Genomic DNA, 12,748 nt, shown 5'->3' with positions numbered 1-12,748 from the left:
AGCTGCCTTGTCTGTCCACTGTAGCTGGACTCACTTACACCTCTTGGCCCAGTTTCAAAAAGTGTCAACCCCGACCAACCACGTACACTAAACTTGTTAAAATTCATGCGGGAAAATGTTGGCCAAAAATAAACTTACCTGTTCAAACTTGGCCACTTGCTTTATAGGTCCAATCGACTGAAAGAGGAACACGAGAGAAGTGGACACAGGACCAAAAGCGAAAACAGGATCGAGAGTAGTCTTTCTTCCAGCGTAATTAGTTTTTAGTTAGCCCCAAAGCTAAAATACGACACAAACTCTCCGGAACAGTTGAACACCTGAGTAGCCGCCGCACAGCGCTGCCTCCCTATGCTTCGCTCGTCAACATGAACATCGGACGACGCGTGGTTACGTTTGTCAAACTTTAACAGGTCGAAAAAAGTTTGTTTTAGGGAGTAGGTCCAGGCATTGATACAACACGAACTGAAACAGTGTCGTGAAGCTGCTCTCACACCGCCTCTCTTCGTGTCTGAACCCGTCTGTGAGGAGGGATAGAGTCGGTCTGTCCCGGGGTTACCTGACTCCAGTCATTAACGAGAGGCCAGCCCTCAACACAGCAGCAGCAGCAGCCTCATGTTTCCTGTTGTTCTGAATAACTGCAGAGCAGATACACAGCTTTCACAGCTTCGAAAGTAACAGGTTAAGATGCTTATTTAACGACCAATATAACACGCCATGTGGTGTTTGAACAAATGGTGTAGGGAGAAAGTTAAAAGTCAATGCGATGTTTATTCCTTCCAGCGTAAAGCTGTAAAACAAATATCAAACTCAGTTGACGTTAGCATGCCTTTTGAGTGTCTACATAATTATATTATCAATTGTCTCGTGTGTATGTGTACATTTGAATAAGGTTTTACAAGATGATTCTATTGATAGACATCACAGTCAGAATAATTTTTGATTGCAAAGCTCAACCATTAAAATCATTTAACGTCATCAGCCTCACCATGTGGTCTGATTCTTGCAGGTGCTCAAGGCCCTTCCATGGTATCAGAACTGATTTTGATGAAGTGAGGCATCCGAGCAAAATAGGTAATATTTGCATGGGTACCTATCTAATTGTATCTCATGAATGGTATGAGCAAAACTATTGCATTTCATGTAAAACGTCTCTGTGAATGAAAGCTTTGCCTTAAAGTGCAAAGTCCCTCTCAGTTCAACTGAATGTTTCCATATCCTGCACTTTCACATGAAAATGATGGCCTTACTTTTCTAAAAGTTCTCTTTGGTTTAGATGTTAATCCTGGACATAATTCAAACACATAAAAAACAAGTACAAATGAAGCCCTTCTAGTTTACAGTACATTTGTTTCATGGGAAAGAAAGCATTTAATATTCTTATCTTAAGATGCCACTAAAGCTTTATACTGGATACCATGTTATTAGTGGCTGTAAGCCTATAGTAGCAAACCAACGTGTCTACGTACATGCACTCCCTTAGGATAGGTTGAGGGAAAGGGGTAGCAATTAAGAAGTAAGGAACAGAGGTGGAGAGTTTCAACGTGTCTACATACATGAACTCCCTTAGGATAGGGTGAGAGAAAAGAGTAGGAATTAAGATATATGCGCCACATCTATACCAAAACGTTTTTTTGGCACTGACACCAATCAACAGTTGTGCGTCGACTCGGCAGGGATCAAGGCACGTATATGCCTCTCCCTGCTTCCACCGTCTACACACACAACCAAATTACATCTATACCATGAGCGCATTGCTCCTAAAAAGTGTTTCTGGCACTGACACCAATCAACAGTTGTCTAGAATCGGTGTGTATTTCGCTGTGGTTTCAGCAAAAATATAACGCTTGATGATCTTTATCCTTTTCAATATTGCAGCCTTGAGTATCTACCAATAGGAATACCAATCTGATACTTTCCTTTCCTTTTTCTTTAACAACCAAGCTGTTTGTACATTTGAGTGGATGCACTTTGCTTAACCTAACCATCTAAAACAACTCAAACTGTCAAACAAGTATTCTACTCCCCTAAAGGAAGGAAGCCATAGCCCACAAGATGACTCAGTTATTCAATACTGCTGCTGCTTTTTATCCAAACAGCATTTTTGATTGCTAAGCACTATTGACATATTCAAATAGCTTTTAAAGTGCAGCTTCATGCAAAAGTTTTAAGTCTGAGAATGTAGAATAACAATTTTCATTTAGTCAAAACCTCATTTGAAAGTTGTTGACATAGGGTATAATGAGCAACTGTTTTTCATAATCTTGTTCTCTTTTGTGATACAGGTTGACTGTGGGAATCCATTCCTAATTCAGGTTGGCTGCTGACGTAAATCAGGAGCGAGGTCCAAACATTTTGCTGACACTTTTCCAGACGCTGGGTAGAATCGGGCCATATTAATAAGGTAGGTTTTTCTGGTGTTTTCCATTTAATTTCAATGATCAGGCAGACTTATATACACTACCCATCTCTCTGGGTATGCAGCATTTCAAGTGTAGCTGTTTGGTTCAGTTTGCGTTGCTTTGTTCCTCCTTGTGTATTATGTATTTGACAAGGACACATCGGTTGGATATTTATTGAAAAGTAATAAATTGGGAGAACAATTAAGTATGTCACTTAACCATAGTGGCCCAAGTTTGCCTTCATACTATTCGCACCAAAAAAAAGTGTCCTCATGTATTACATCATGACATCAAATACATGTGTTGACCCTGGTGTGGGAAAGATACAACTTTTTTTATTAGGGACTCAAAGGACGGACCAAAGGCACTATTAAAATACTTGAGAGCTTCATGAAATACAACTAGGCCAAGCTATTTTTATGTATATTTCATTATGACTTACTCGTGTGTATAATTTATACTACAATATAATTCAGGCTCATTTTATCACGATTAATTGCTTTTTTAATTCGCCCAAATCTGGTGTATGAACCTCTGAAGTACTATCGTTACAACGTCTTTAGAGATGGTCAGGGTTTCAGACACATGAATACAGCACTGCTGACCTGTACTGTATCTTCTTTTATAATCCCATTTTGCTAAATATCTGATTCATTCTTTATGGCTGAAATTCCCCAGCATGGCAATTTGAAACGAGAATGTCCTTGGCTGTGATCCACAGTGATAGTGTATGAAATGAGCACATCCACTGACTCGGCCTACTTCTGATTTCCCAAGACAAGAGAGTTCCTACATTTAAACCATGATTTAAACACACACTGGCTCTTATCACACAGCTCCTCCATAACACTATGGCCACTCAGTCTCTCTGTATTTTGTGTGTGCTTGTGTTTGTTGGGGGAGGTATTTTTCAGTATAGCAACCTTTGCTTAACAATACTGCATGCATGTGCTTTTGGGGTCTGTGTGTTCATGCAAAATGTACCAGCACCTTCTATACAGTGCTCTTTGTTCCCTTGTGTGTGCGCTTGCATGTTCTTTTGTAGCATACTGTAGAAAGAGCACCGTTTGTTTGTGTTTTTTGTTCATACAAGTCAAGTGTACAAAAGGGCACGACATCATTAGTTTATAATGTGAGGTTTCATGTGTAGACATGTGTTACCTACATTTTGTGAGTCAAACTGTCATGGAACCTATGACAGCTGGATGCCAGTTTGTTTTAACATAGCCCACATATTGTGGCTTATTTGTATGTGTATGGTTGTGTAAATAGGGACTCTAGGTTAAGTAGGTCTGCCACCCTATGACCAGTGAAATATTTCAGTATTTGACATTGATTTCACATACCAACTATGGTATCTTTTAGATTAGAGATCATATTATCATTTACTTAAAGGGCATGGTTGTGGGTTGGGTTAGTTAACTAAGACAAACATTGACTCATTTTCAGGCCTTTTGGGGTCAATGGAAAATGTCACATCAGATTTTAAGTGAATGGTGAACCTGTTTATATGCAGGGATCTACTGTTCACCTGCTATATATTGTACCTCTGCTGTAAAGAGGCCGTGCAGGTAGCCTACAGTGGTATTTTTGCAATTTTTTGGTTAAAAACAGCTGCAGTTAGTGGTGTGAGACACATCTGTAAAGTTTTAGCCATGAGAATAAAAACGAAGAGCTGAAAGACACACAAACTCGTAACAATTCTCTCTCAGTCTTTCATCCCTCAACAAACTGCCAGTTACCTGATCCTATTGTATATGAAAATATTAGTTATAGGCAGGTTAGGTGAGGGTTTGGCAACAAAAACGCTTTATATATCCTTTATTTAACCAGGTATAAGTCTCATTGAGATTAAAATCTCTTTTTCAAGAGTGACCTGGCCAAGAAGGGCAGCATGAACAAAGTTACAACAGATCAAACACAGACAATACAGGCAGACAAATACAGCTGCCATAAAACACAAATGAAATGGCACATTAACCAGTCAATATGCAAATAAAAGAAACTATTATAAATCATTAAAAACTGGCACAATTTAAAACGACTCTCTGTCCTTTAAGATTGACTTGAATTCCTCCATAGTGATTACATTTGACATTTTCAGCTCCTTCTGTATATTATTCCGAGCAGAAGGGGCAGCATATTTAATACTTTGTTGTTAGGGGAAGATGGTGAAAGTCAAGGATGCTATATGCTAATCCACAAGCCCAACCTCCACCCATTTGAATTTCTTACATCACAATAGAGCACAATGCATTGGGTATAGGGAAACTAGGTTGAAAGGAAGGTTAAAGAAAAGAAAGTCAAGACAAGATACGAATACTGCATGTTTTTGTGTGTGCAATGCATGGATGCACTGATATGTGTCTAGTCTACTTATTTGCAGGCTATTCATGGCCACCTCTGTGTACTTGCTCTATTTAGTCTTACCTTCCCCATTTTGCCCTTGACTTTGACAACTCTCTCTTTACACTCTCAAACGCCTGATGATAAATTATCACATACATCAATCTATAAGACCAGACAGCCGCGTCTGAAGGTATTAACGGTCATGAAAGAGATGCCACACACCTACAGAGTGTGAGTTAAAGTGATGGAGCAGAAAATAAAGATGTCCCTTGGGAGGCTGTGAAAGGCCGATAATACTATAGTCACTGAAATGCAATGCAGTTGTTTCTATGTCTTTGCAGCAACCATGTGATATTGTGACAGAACTGTATCAGTGCAAAGTGTCAACTCTTGGTATACCTTACAGTGTTTCCCACAGAGTTTGATTCTATTTGTGGAGGACGATATTTATTTGTGGCGGCCCGCCACAAATAAATCAATGTATGGGAAACACTGCCTTACTAGTTGCAATTGGAGATGGCTTTAGTGAACTTCTATATTTACTTCTGTGTTTTTTTTAGATAGAATTATTTATTTCTTCTTCATTGTATGTGCACTCTTAAATGGGTTAGTATGTGTCTGTTTCTGCAAATCCACATTTCCTCACTTGTTATTATACTGTATGAATGCAGTGGGTTGTCATGGGAACTATCCGTGATTATAACCATCAATGAATCAGGGGAAAAAAATACCCTTTTCTGTGAGTGGTGTGCCCTCTTCAGCTGTGAATGATTTGTTTGAGTGCAGCAGGGGGAGGGCGGGGGTGTCCTTGCTCTTTTAGTTTAAAAGTATTTTGTAAGAAATGGAGATATACCGGGAAATGTATATTGGCAGAAGGGATGCGAGAGCTTGTCCTTGGCCTCCTGTTTACAACCCTAATTGATGTACAGTTTTTGGATTAAATATGAGAGCAGATCATGTTTACTTTCCTTAAGTGTTAAAGAAAAAGTTTACCATTTCATAAGTGAATAAGTGTCTTTCCCGAAATTGAAAAACTATTTCTTAACCTTAAGCTATATTAAAGGCTAACGGAATGAAAAGGTCCACTCTCGGTACACACCTATGTGGCAATGCCTGAAATACATTTCCAGTGCCTTTGCATATGCAAAACGCACACTGTTTTTTTGTTTAAAACTGCCAAAAGCAGCTGGTGAGCATGCACCTGAGAGCCTCTGACCCACATTGGCCGTGTGCAGGATGCGTCCCACTTTTCCACTCGACGATGCATCAGTAACCCGCTGTCTACTGTCCGTAGGGCTGAGCTGGATAATGGTCAGAGCTCACCTGAGCTCACATTGTCATTATTCTTGATTATTCACACAGAAACACAAAACGATGACACTTATCTCATTACTCATGCCTTTTTTCATATCCTTTTTTGAATGTCCATATGTGCACTCAAACAGTATCAAATTGCTTTGCTGGGGTTTTAAGGTTCACAGTGTTTCGCCTCCGTGTCTCAGACTCACACTTAACTACCCCCCCCCCCTATTCTCTCCATTACTACCTCCCTCTCTCTCTACACCCTCTCTCCCTCTGCATCTCTCTCTCTCTCTCTCACTCACACACACACACACACACACACACACACACACACACACACACACACACACACACACACACACGCTGCCTCTTTTCTGCTTCTGTCTCCTCTCCAGCTGTCTCATTTTATTATTCCCTCTTCCCACTCTCCTCCTCTCATTTGCCTCTCTTTCTCTTTCTCACACACAAGCTCTCTCTCTCTCTCTTCTCTCCTAACATCCACCGGCAACTGCGCTGAAATGCTCGCTCACCATGCCTGTGGATCCCTTCACTTGACTAATTAGCCTTAAAGTGCTGTTGAAGATCATCATATTTAGCTTAGCGGCAGAGTGCAGACAGATATAGTGTAGGCTGGCTAGAGGCTGGGTGGCTGGCAGTGGACAAGCTCTCTATCTCCTTCTCTCTCTCTCTATTCTCACTCAGTGGCGAGTGACGGAAGCGAGGGTCTGGTTTTGCTTTGAAAGAGACGAAAAGGGGAAAAGAGAAAGAAGCGGAACTGAGACCACAACGCAACTACAGAATGGGAGTCCGCTGCAGGAGCAAATCCTCCTAGAGACACAGACTTGGAGGAGCATTGGTCATACAAGCTGAAGCACCGCTTACAACAAACAAAGATTTAAGGTGAGAGTTTTTCAAACCTGTAAATGCTTGCTTTATGTCCTCTTTCATTTTGGATATGGGTTTTTCTTGAAGATGAATGACTGTGTATGTAAAAAGAGACAATGTGTGAGTGGGATTTTGCATCTTATACCACAGACATTGCTAAACCTCAGGTGCAGTTACAGGAGGAATTATCTGCGGGGATATTTCTTTCTCTCACACACCCACACACACACACACACACACACACACACACGTACAAATACAGCTTGTTCTGACCCGGACCACTGGGCTGAGTCAACATTTCAATTATTCATCACAACTTTCCAACAACACACAGGGGCCGTCCAGCAGAGGGATCGAGTGTGTGTTAGCCACAATAACAACAGTGATGAGTTCTTGTTACTCGGCTCAGCGTTTTTTCTGCTAATACAACAAATTGCACATCCAATACCATGGGGCTGAAAACCATTGCTGTTACTCATTCAGGAGCGCTCTTTCCCCTCCTTTTCCATGTTCCTTGTCTCTTTCTATATATATGTTTTCTATCACGCACGCACGCACGCACGCACGCACGCACACACACACACACACACACACACACACACACACACACACACACACACACACACACACACACACACACACACACAGGCACACACAGGCATCAGCTGTGCATTACCACTTGTTGGACTGACATCCATATTGACATGTAATGAATACTTAAACAATAGTCAGTTGTGCACGGACTTGTTTGTATGAATGAACCTGTGCAAAAGGTTTGGATTTCAGTGTGTGTGTGTGTGTGTGTGTGTGTGTGTGTGTGTGTGTGTGTGTGTGTGTGTGTGTGTGTGTGTGTGTGTGTGTGTGTGTGTGTGTGTGAGATAGTGAGTGGGTCTTTTGTTGCCGTGGTGCCAGTGTGGAGCTTAAGGATGCAAAACCTAATGAATAACATGGACAGCAAGAGAAGATCAGTCATGCTAACCTCACGCCTGATTGCTTTTTGCTGGTTTAGAAGCTGGGTACATAAAGGAATACAACCCTCTTTTTGTGTGTGTGTGTGTGTGTGTGTGTGTGTGTGTGTGTGTGTGTGTGTGTGTGTGTGTGTGTGTGTGTGTGAACATGCAATCCCTTTATCCTCTGCCATAACTTGTACAACCTGTTCTCTCTTTAATTGGTATCAATTAATGCCTTTTACAATCGTAAAGCAACTGCCCCTTTATGTGGCTCTTTTATCTCCTCCTGCACTTTATATATCGTAGCTGCTGCATTGTACTGCCTTGTGGCTTGTATGCTGCTCATGCTCTTTCTGCATATCATGTATTTCTGTTTGCCATGTATATAAATGTTATGTTCATAAATGTTGTATGTGACGGGACTACGGATGGAAATTAGCAAAAAGCTAAAATCCGGCTCATTTACATTTAAAAGCATTATTTTGTTTAAAATGTTCATTAATGTGCACTGTCCCGGTTCAAATAAACGATTAAATGAAAACAAATAGAAGGTCTTTGTGTAGCTGAAGCTCTTCTATATCAGAAGCATTCACTTATTGGAATCTGTACTGCTTTATATGTGTGTATGTCACTAAGCCAAACATTGTACAAATATTTTCTTTTGGAAAAAGTACAAATATATTTTGAAGCAAGATTTGCGATGTTCAGAAACGTTGAACATTTTCTGCAATGAACACGTCTCATGTGAAGCTATAAATAAATGATGATTAATCTACGATGCGGAACGAAAATGCCAATAGGGAAATCTTTGACACATTAGATTGAGGGAGATTAAAGTATACGTTTTGAGTGTTACAGCACCTGAGGTGATTTAACCGAAATGATGATCATATAATCCTCCAAAATACTACATGTTTAAATTAAAGGGACTACTAATCAGTTCCTGCAGATAGGTGCATTTTTGGTGTGTGACTTACTTCACAATGTGTATAGACTCCTTTAAAGGATGTCTCATTTTGAAAAATCTTTGATTCTCAGCGTGATGCTTGAAGTGTTGCAATCTTCGAAGGAATGATTCAATTTCTCAGATTACACCGTTTCAAATGAGAAAAGATCTAAGTGAATTGGGTTAGGGAGTATTACATCTTTAATGCTTGAGTTAATAATGTATACACTGTAATGCTCCTTAAAACGTGTTGCAGCAATATTTAATTGCATTCTAATGAGCTTACCCCTCTTTCAATACCACTACTGAGGTGCCATTGAGCAAAACCTTTTACCCAGACTGCTCCAGTGCAGCTGCTCAGTGGCAGATCACACTAACGCACAGCTTTCAGGTGTGAATGTGTACATTTGTGAATGTAACAAGGCGTTATTGAAAAAGAGAGAAATTCCCCCATGAATAAATATAGATGAAAGAAGATAAATACATGTTGTATATCTATGGCAAATAACGCTGATATATATCTTGTAATTGTGTGGACAGGAAATATTTATTCAGCTTTGCCCTAGTCTTTTATGTTTGACTTTTGAAAAAGGCTTTGAAGAACTAGATTCACTGCCGGATTAAGATGTTGGTTTCTTTCCTTGTTACACTTATACAAATGTTACTATATCAATGATCAAGACATGGACGCATTCCAACCTGGAGCAGTGGCTTCCTCCCCTCTCACGACCATTGATTGAGGAAAGGGCGGACATACTGCATTCGAGATTTGCCCTCAGCCATAAAGTCAGAAAGATAATTGTTGTCAAGGAGATGAGGGAATGAGCTTGATATCTGAAGAGGAGAACCAATTGGTGTTTGAATGAATACAATGATGTTGAAGACTGCTGAGGGGCAGTTGCTTTACGATTGATAAAATCATGATTTCAAAGTTCTTAGAAACACTGCATTAGCTGTTTGATTCCAAGAGGATGTACTTGGAATCCTTTTGAGACTCCCGTGAATTTATCAAAGTAGAAGCTGACATTGTTCATCAACAGTGCAGTCATTTGCATGTCAGAAACCCTGAGCATCTTGTATGCTTTTTTGCTCTAACTTTCCTCACCTCAACTCTTCCCCTGTCTCCTTCTATTCCCACTTTGGGGACTGAAGCTGTTCTTCCTCAACTTCTACCTGTTATCCCCCGATAACTGTTATTTCCCAGTGCTGAGTCTGCTGTCTTTCCCCCATCCTCGTCTGTTCACTTCTAAAGAGTCTCGAACGTCGGCATCATGACTTTGTCTCTCTCTTATCTCTTTCTGTCAGGCTTTTGTTTTTGATCATCGCTCCTCTGTCTCCACTCTACTTCTCCTCCTTTCATCCTCATCCAACCCCCCATACCCCCAATTCTCTTGATTGGTTACCCACACTGGTGTGTGTGTGTGCACCTGTATGTGTGCATTTTTGATGCACCTTGCGGGATGTATATAAGTTTGTGTGGGAAAATTGTCCATTGTGATTGAAGATCTTAGGCTATTGAACCCACGGTATTTAATGTTTAGAATCACATATAATTGCATGTACTTAACTGGTGTCCTGTATCACTGAGAGGCGCACCACTAATGTCTTTTATAATTTCACTTGAAATTCTGCCAAGCAACATCTTTTGCATAAGATTTTACCTGTGTCTTTCTTTTTAAGCTGTTGGCATTTTTGAGACAATGCTTAGCATTTCTAATTGAGAGAAACTCAACTTTGCAGTGAAAAAGGAATTGTTCAACAAATTGAAATGTTTTCTCTTGCCACTCAACCAACTATGAAACCCTCCAAGCGTCTTAGATTTACTCTTAAGCCCAGCACTGAATACAGATAGACTATTATTTACACTTCTGGAACTTAAAAAATGTTAAATGACTCATGTCATGATTAAATCCAGCTGACAGTCAGGTCTTTTTACCTTTTTAATAATTCAAGGCTATTATTACCCCCAGCCAAACTTTCAGTACAGGTTGACTTGGGATGACTGGATGAGTTGTCTTAAAACTGTATTTTCTAAAAAGGCTTGAATATATGGCTCTCCTGTATTACTTGCTACTATACGCCTCCATGTTACCCAGGCTTCTGTAACAGTATAGACACTGAATTTGTTGTTGAGTATTATAAACCTTACAAAACACAAAAAACACACAACTTCACAAACTGTTATCCACATCATTAGGACTTTCAGTATGTCTGTGTTGTGTGCGATCATACTGTACATTTGCATTTGTAAATGTTGCCCATAATGAAGTAGTATGTGCTTTTACTGCGCTGTATCTCTGCATCCAGCTTTTTCAAACAGAGCAATTCAAACTCAAGCTTTGTGATGAACTTTGACCCCACAGATGATTGACAGTCAGTTGTCAGCTCAAAGGAGGGCGATGAGGAGCCTTCCTGATGACAGCATGCTGAAGACCAGCACCTACATCGTGCCCTGCTTCCTCTTAGTGGAGGTGAGTGATGGACACATTTTTATCTAAAGGGATCAGCATGCAGTACTGTGATCAATTGTGGTGATCATCAGACTTCACCCACGTCTGACTGTTTGAACCTGATCCGACCTGAACATTGAAAGTCAATTGAAAATAGTTTGTTCTTGCTTTAAGTCGTCATTCACAGGCAACATGTATCACAGTTGACCTAACTTTCATAGGCTGATTCTGTACAGAAGGCAAGGTTTTCAAAATGCTGAACATGAAAAGTGGGCAGAAATGAAGAACTTGGAGTTGCATTGAGAAAACCGTGAAAGTCTTCTGGCTGTGAATCTTCCTCTTTTTCTTCTCCTGTTCTAGTTCTTCTCACATCTTACTTCACATGTTTCTCATGGCAGATTAACAACAATGAGTCTCAGTTGGGAAATTGCATGAATTAGCAGGCTCTGTTTCCAAATCACTGACTCTCAAATGCAGTGGTTGATTTGGTTTTATTTGAATGGGTAATTACTCTCAGTCAATGAATCATTTACAGATAACATTCAGCAGAATGGTGCAGCCATCTATCGCTAAGGTATCCTCGCAAAAAAAAGTCTCTCTTGACCTTTTTGCTCGATTTCTTTCCTCCACTCCTCTACTCTTCCCACGACTCGACTTCTTTTCCTGTAATCCCTAAATGACCCGGCTTCATATCCTAATGAATTGGCCTAATTAAGAACGGAAACCCAATTAGCCCGTGCCACTGCGCAAACACGCTCGAGGCCTGCAGGTCCTCTGAGCTATAGCGCAACAACAGCTGAATTAGCAGTTTTCTTTTTTTGTTTCTAGCTTTAAAATACAGTCTTGAAAATTCCACCCTAAAAATATGATCTTGTTTTCTTATACGGTTTTAAATATTAAGATTTAAAGAGCCTGTGACACGATTTTCCCCCATCATCCAAACCCATCAATTTGAGTAAATATTGTCCCCTTGAAAACCGTTACTGAACTGATTTTGGATATTTGTACTTTGATAACCATTAATCTGCCCTTCAATGTTGACCATTTCCTGGATCTTCTCGGGGATTCTTCAAGTCCCGCCAAATTATGGGTGACGTCAATGCGGGCACAGCGCTCCAGCTGCACCGTTCAGGATCCCAGCATCTGCATGTAAACGCACGATGGCGCACACAGCAGCAAGCTCAGACAGCGATGACAGTTTAATTTTGAACGTGTCTGAGAGCTCATATGAGGCTGAAGGATCGGTTTATTTTGTATCTGTTAGAAGTTTAGGAATTAGGTGCGTCAATATGGGCGATCATACGGTCATGTAGCCAGTGGTGGACTGGGACTAAAAATCAGCCCGGGACTCTCGACCGGCCCACTTCGGTACCACTAGTAAATTGTCAACGGGGGGAGTGGGGGATGTGCTAGTGACTTATCCGACCGGCCCACTTCGACCTACCCGACCGGACCCGCCCACCACGC

At 40.6% G+C, this 12,748-nt stretch overlaps 2 protein-coding genes across 3 annotated transcripts in view; one reads left to right on the top strand and one right to left on the bottom strand.

The window, feature by feature from the left end:
- palm3 (paralemmin 3) overlaps positions 1-573 on the bottom strand; it is a 31,602-nt gene extending 31,029 nt beyond the window's left edge. The window contains exon 1 of the mRNA XM_010777052.1: positions 139-573. The gene's annotated coding sequence lies outside the window, so the exon portion shown is untranslated. The remainder of the gene's footprint in view (positions 1-138) is intronic.
- Positions 574-594: 21 nt separating this feature from the next.
- Positions 595-12,748, top strand: part of plppr2b (phospholipid phosphatase related 2b) — a 61,949-nt gene continuing 49,795 nt past the window's right edge. For both annotated transcript variants that reach the window (XM_010777049.1, XM_010777050.1), the window contains exons 1-5: positions 595-678; positions 1,007-1,071; positions 2,283-2,401; positions 6,753-6,950; positions 11,195-11,302. In XM_010777049.1, the coding sequence (XP_010775351.1) occupies positions 11,195-11,302 (108 nt within the window). In that variant the 5' untranslated portion in view covers positions 595-678; positions 1,007-1,071; positions 2,283-2,401; positions 6,753-6,950. The remainder of the gene's footprint in view (positions 679-1,006; positions 1,072-2,282; positions 2,402-6,752; positions 6,951-11,194; positions 11,303-12,748) is intronic.

Source organism: Notothenia coriiceps, unplaced genomic scaffold (genome assembly GCF_000735185.1).
Source record: "Notothenia coriiceps isolate Sejong01 unplaced genomic scaffold, NC01 NC01_scaffold00017713, whole genome shotgun sequence".
Taxonomy (NCBI): domain Eukaryota; kingdom Metazoa; phylum Chordata; class Actinopteri; order Perciformes; family Nototheniidae; genus Notothenia; species Notothenia coriiceps.
Note: the sequence above shows the minus strand (reverse complement) of the source record. Positions and strands in the feature narration are given on the sequence as shown.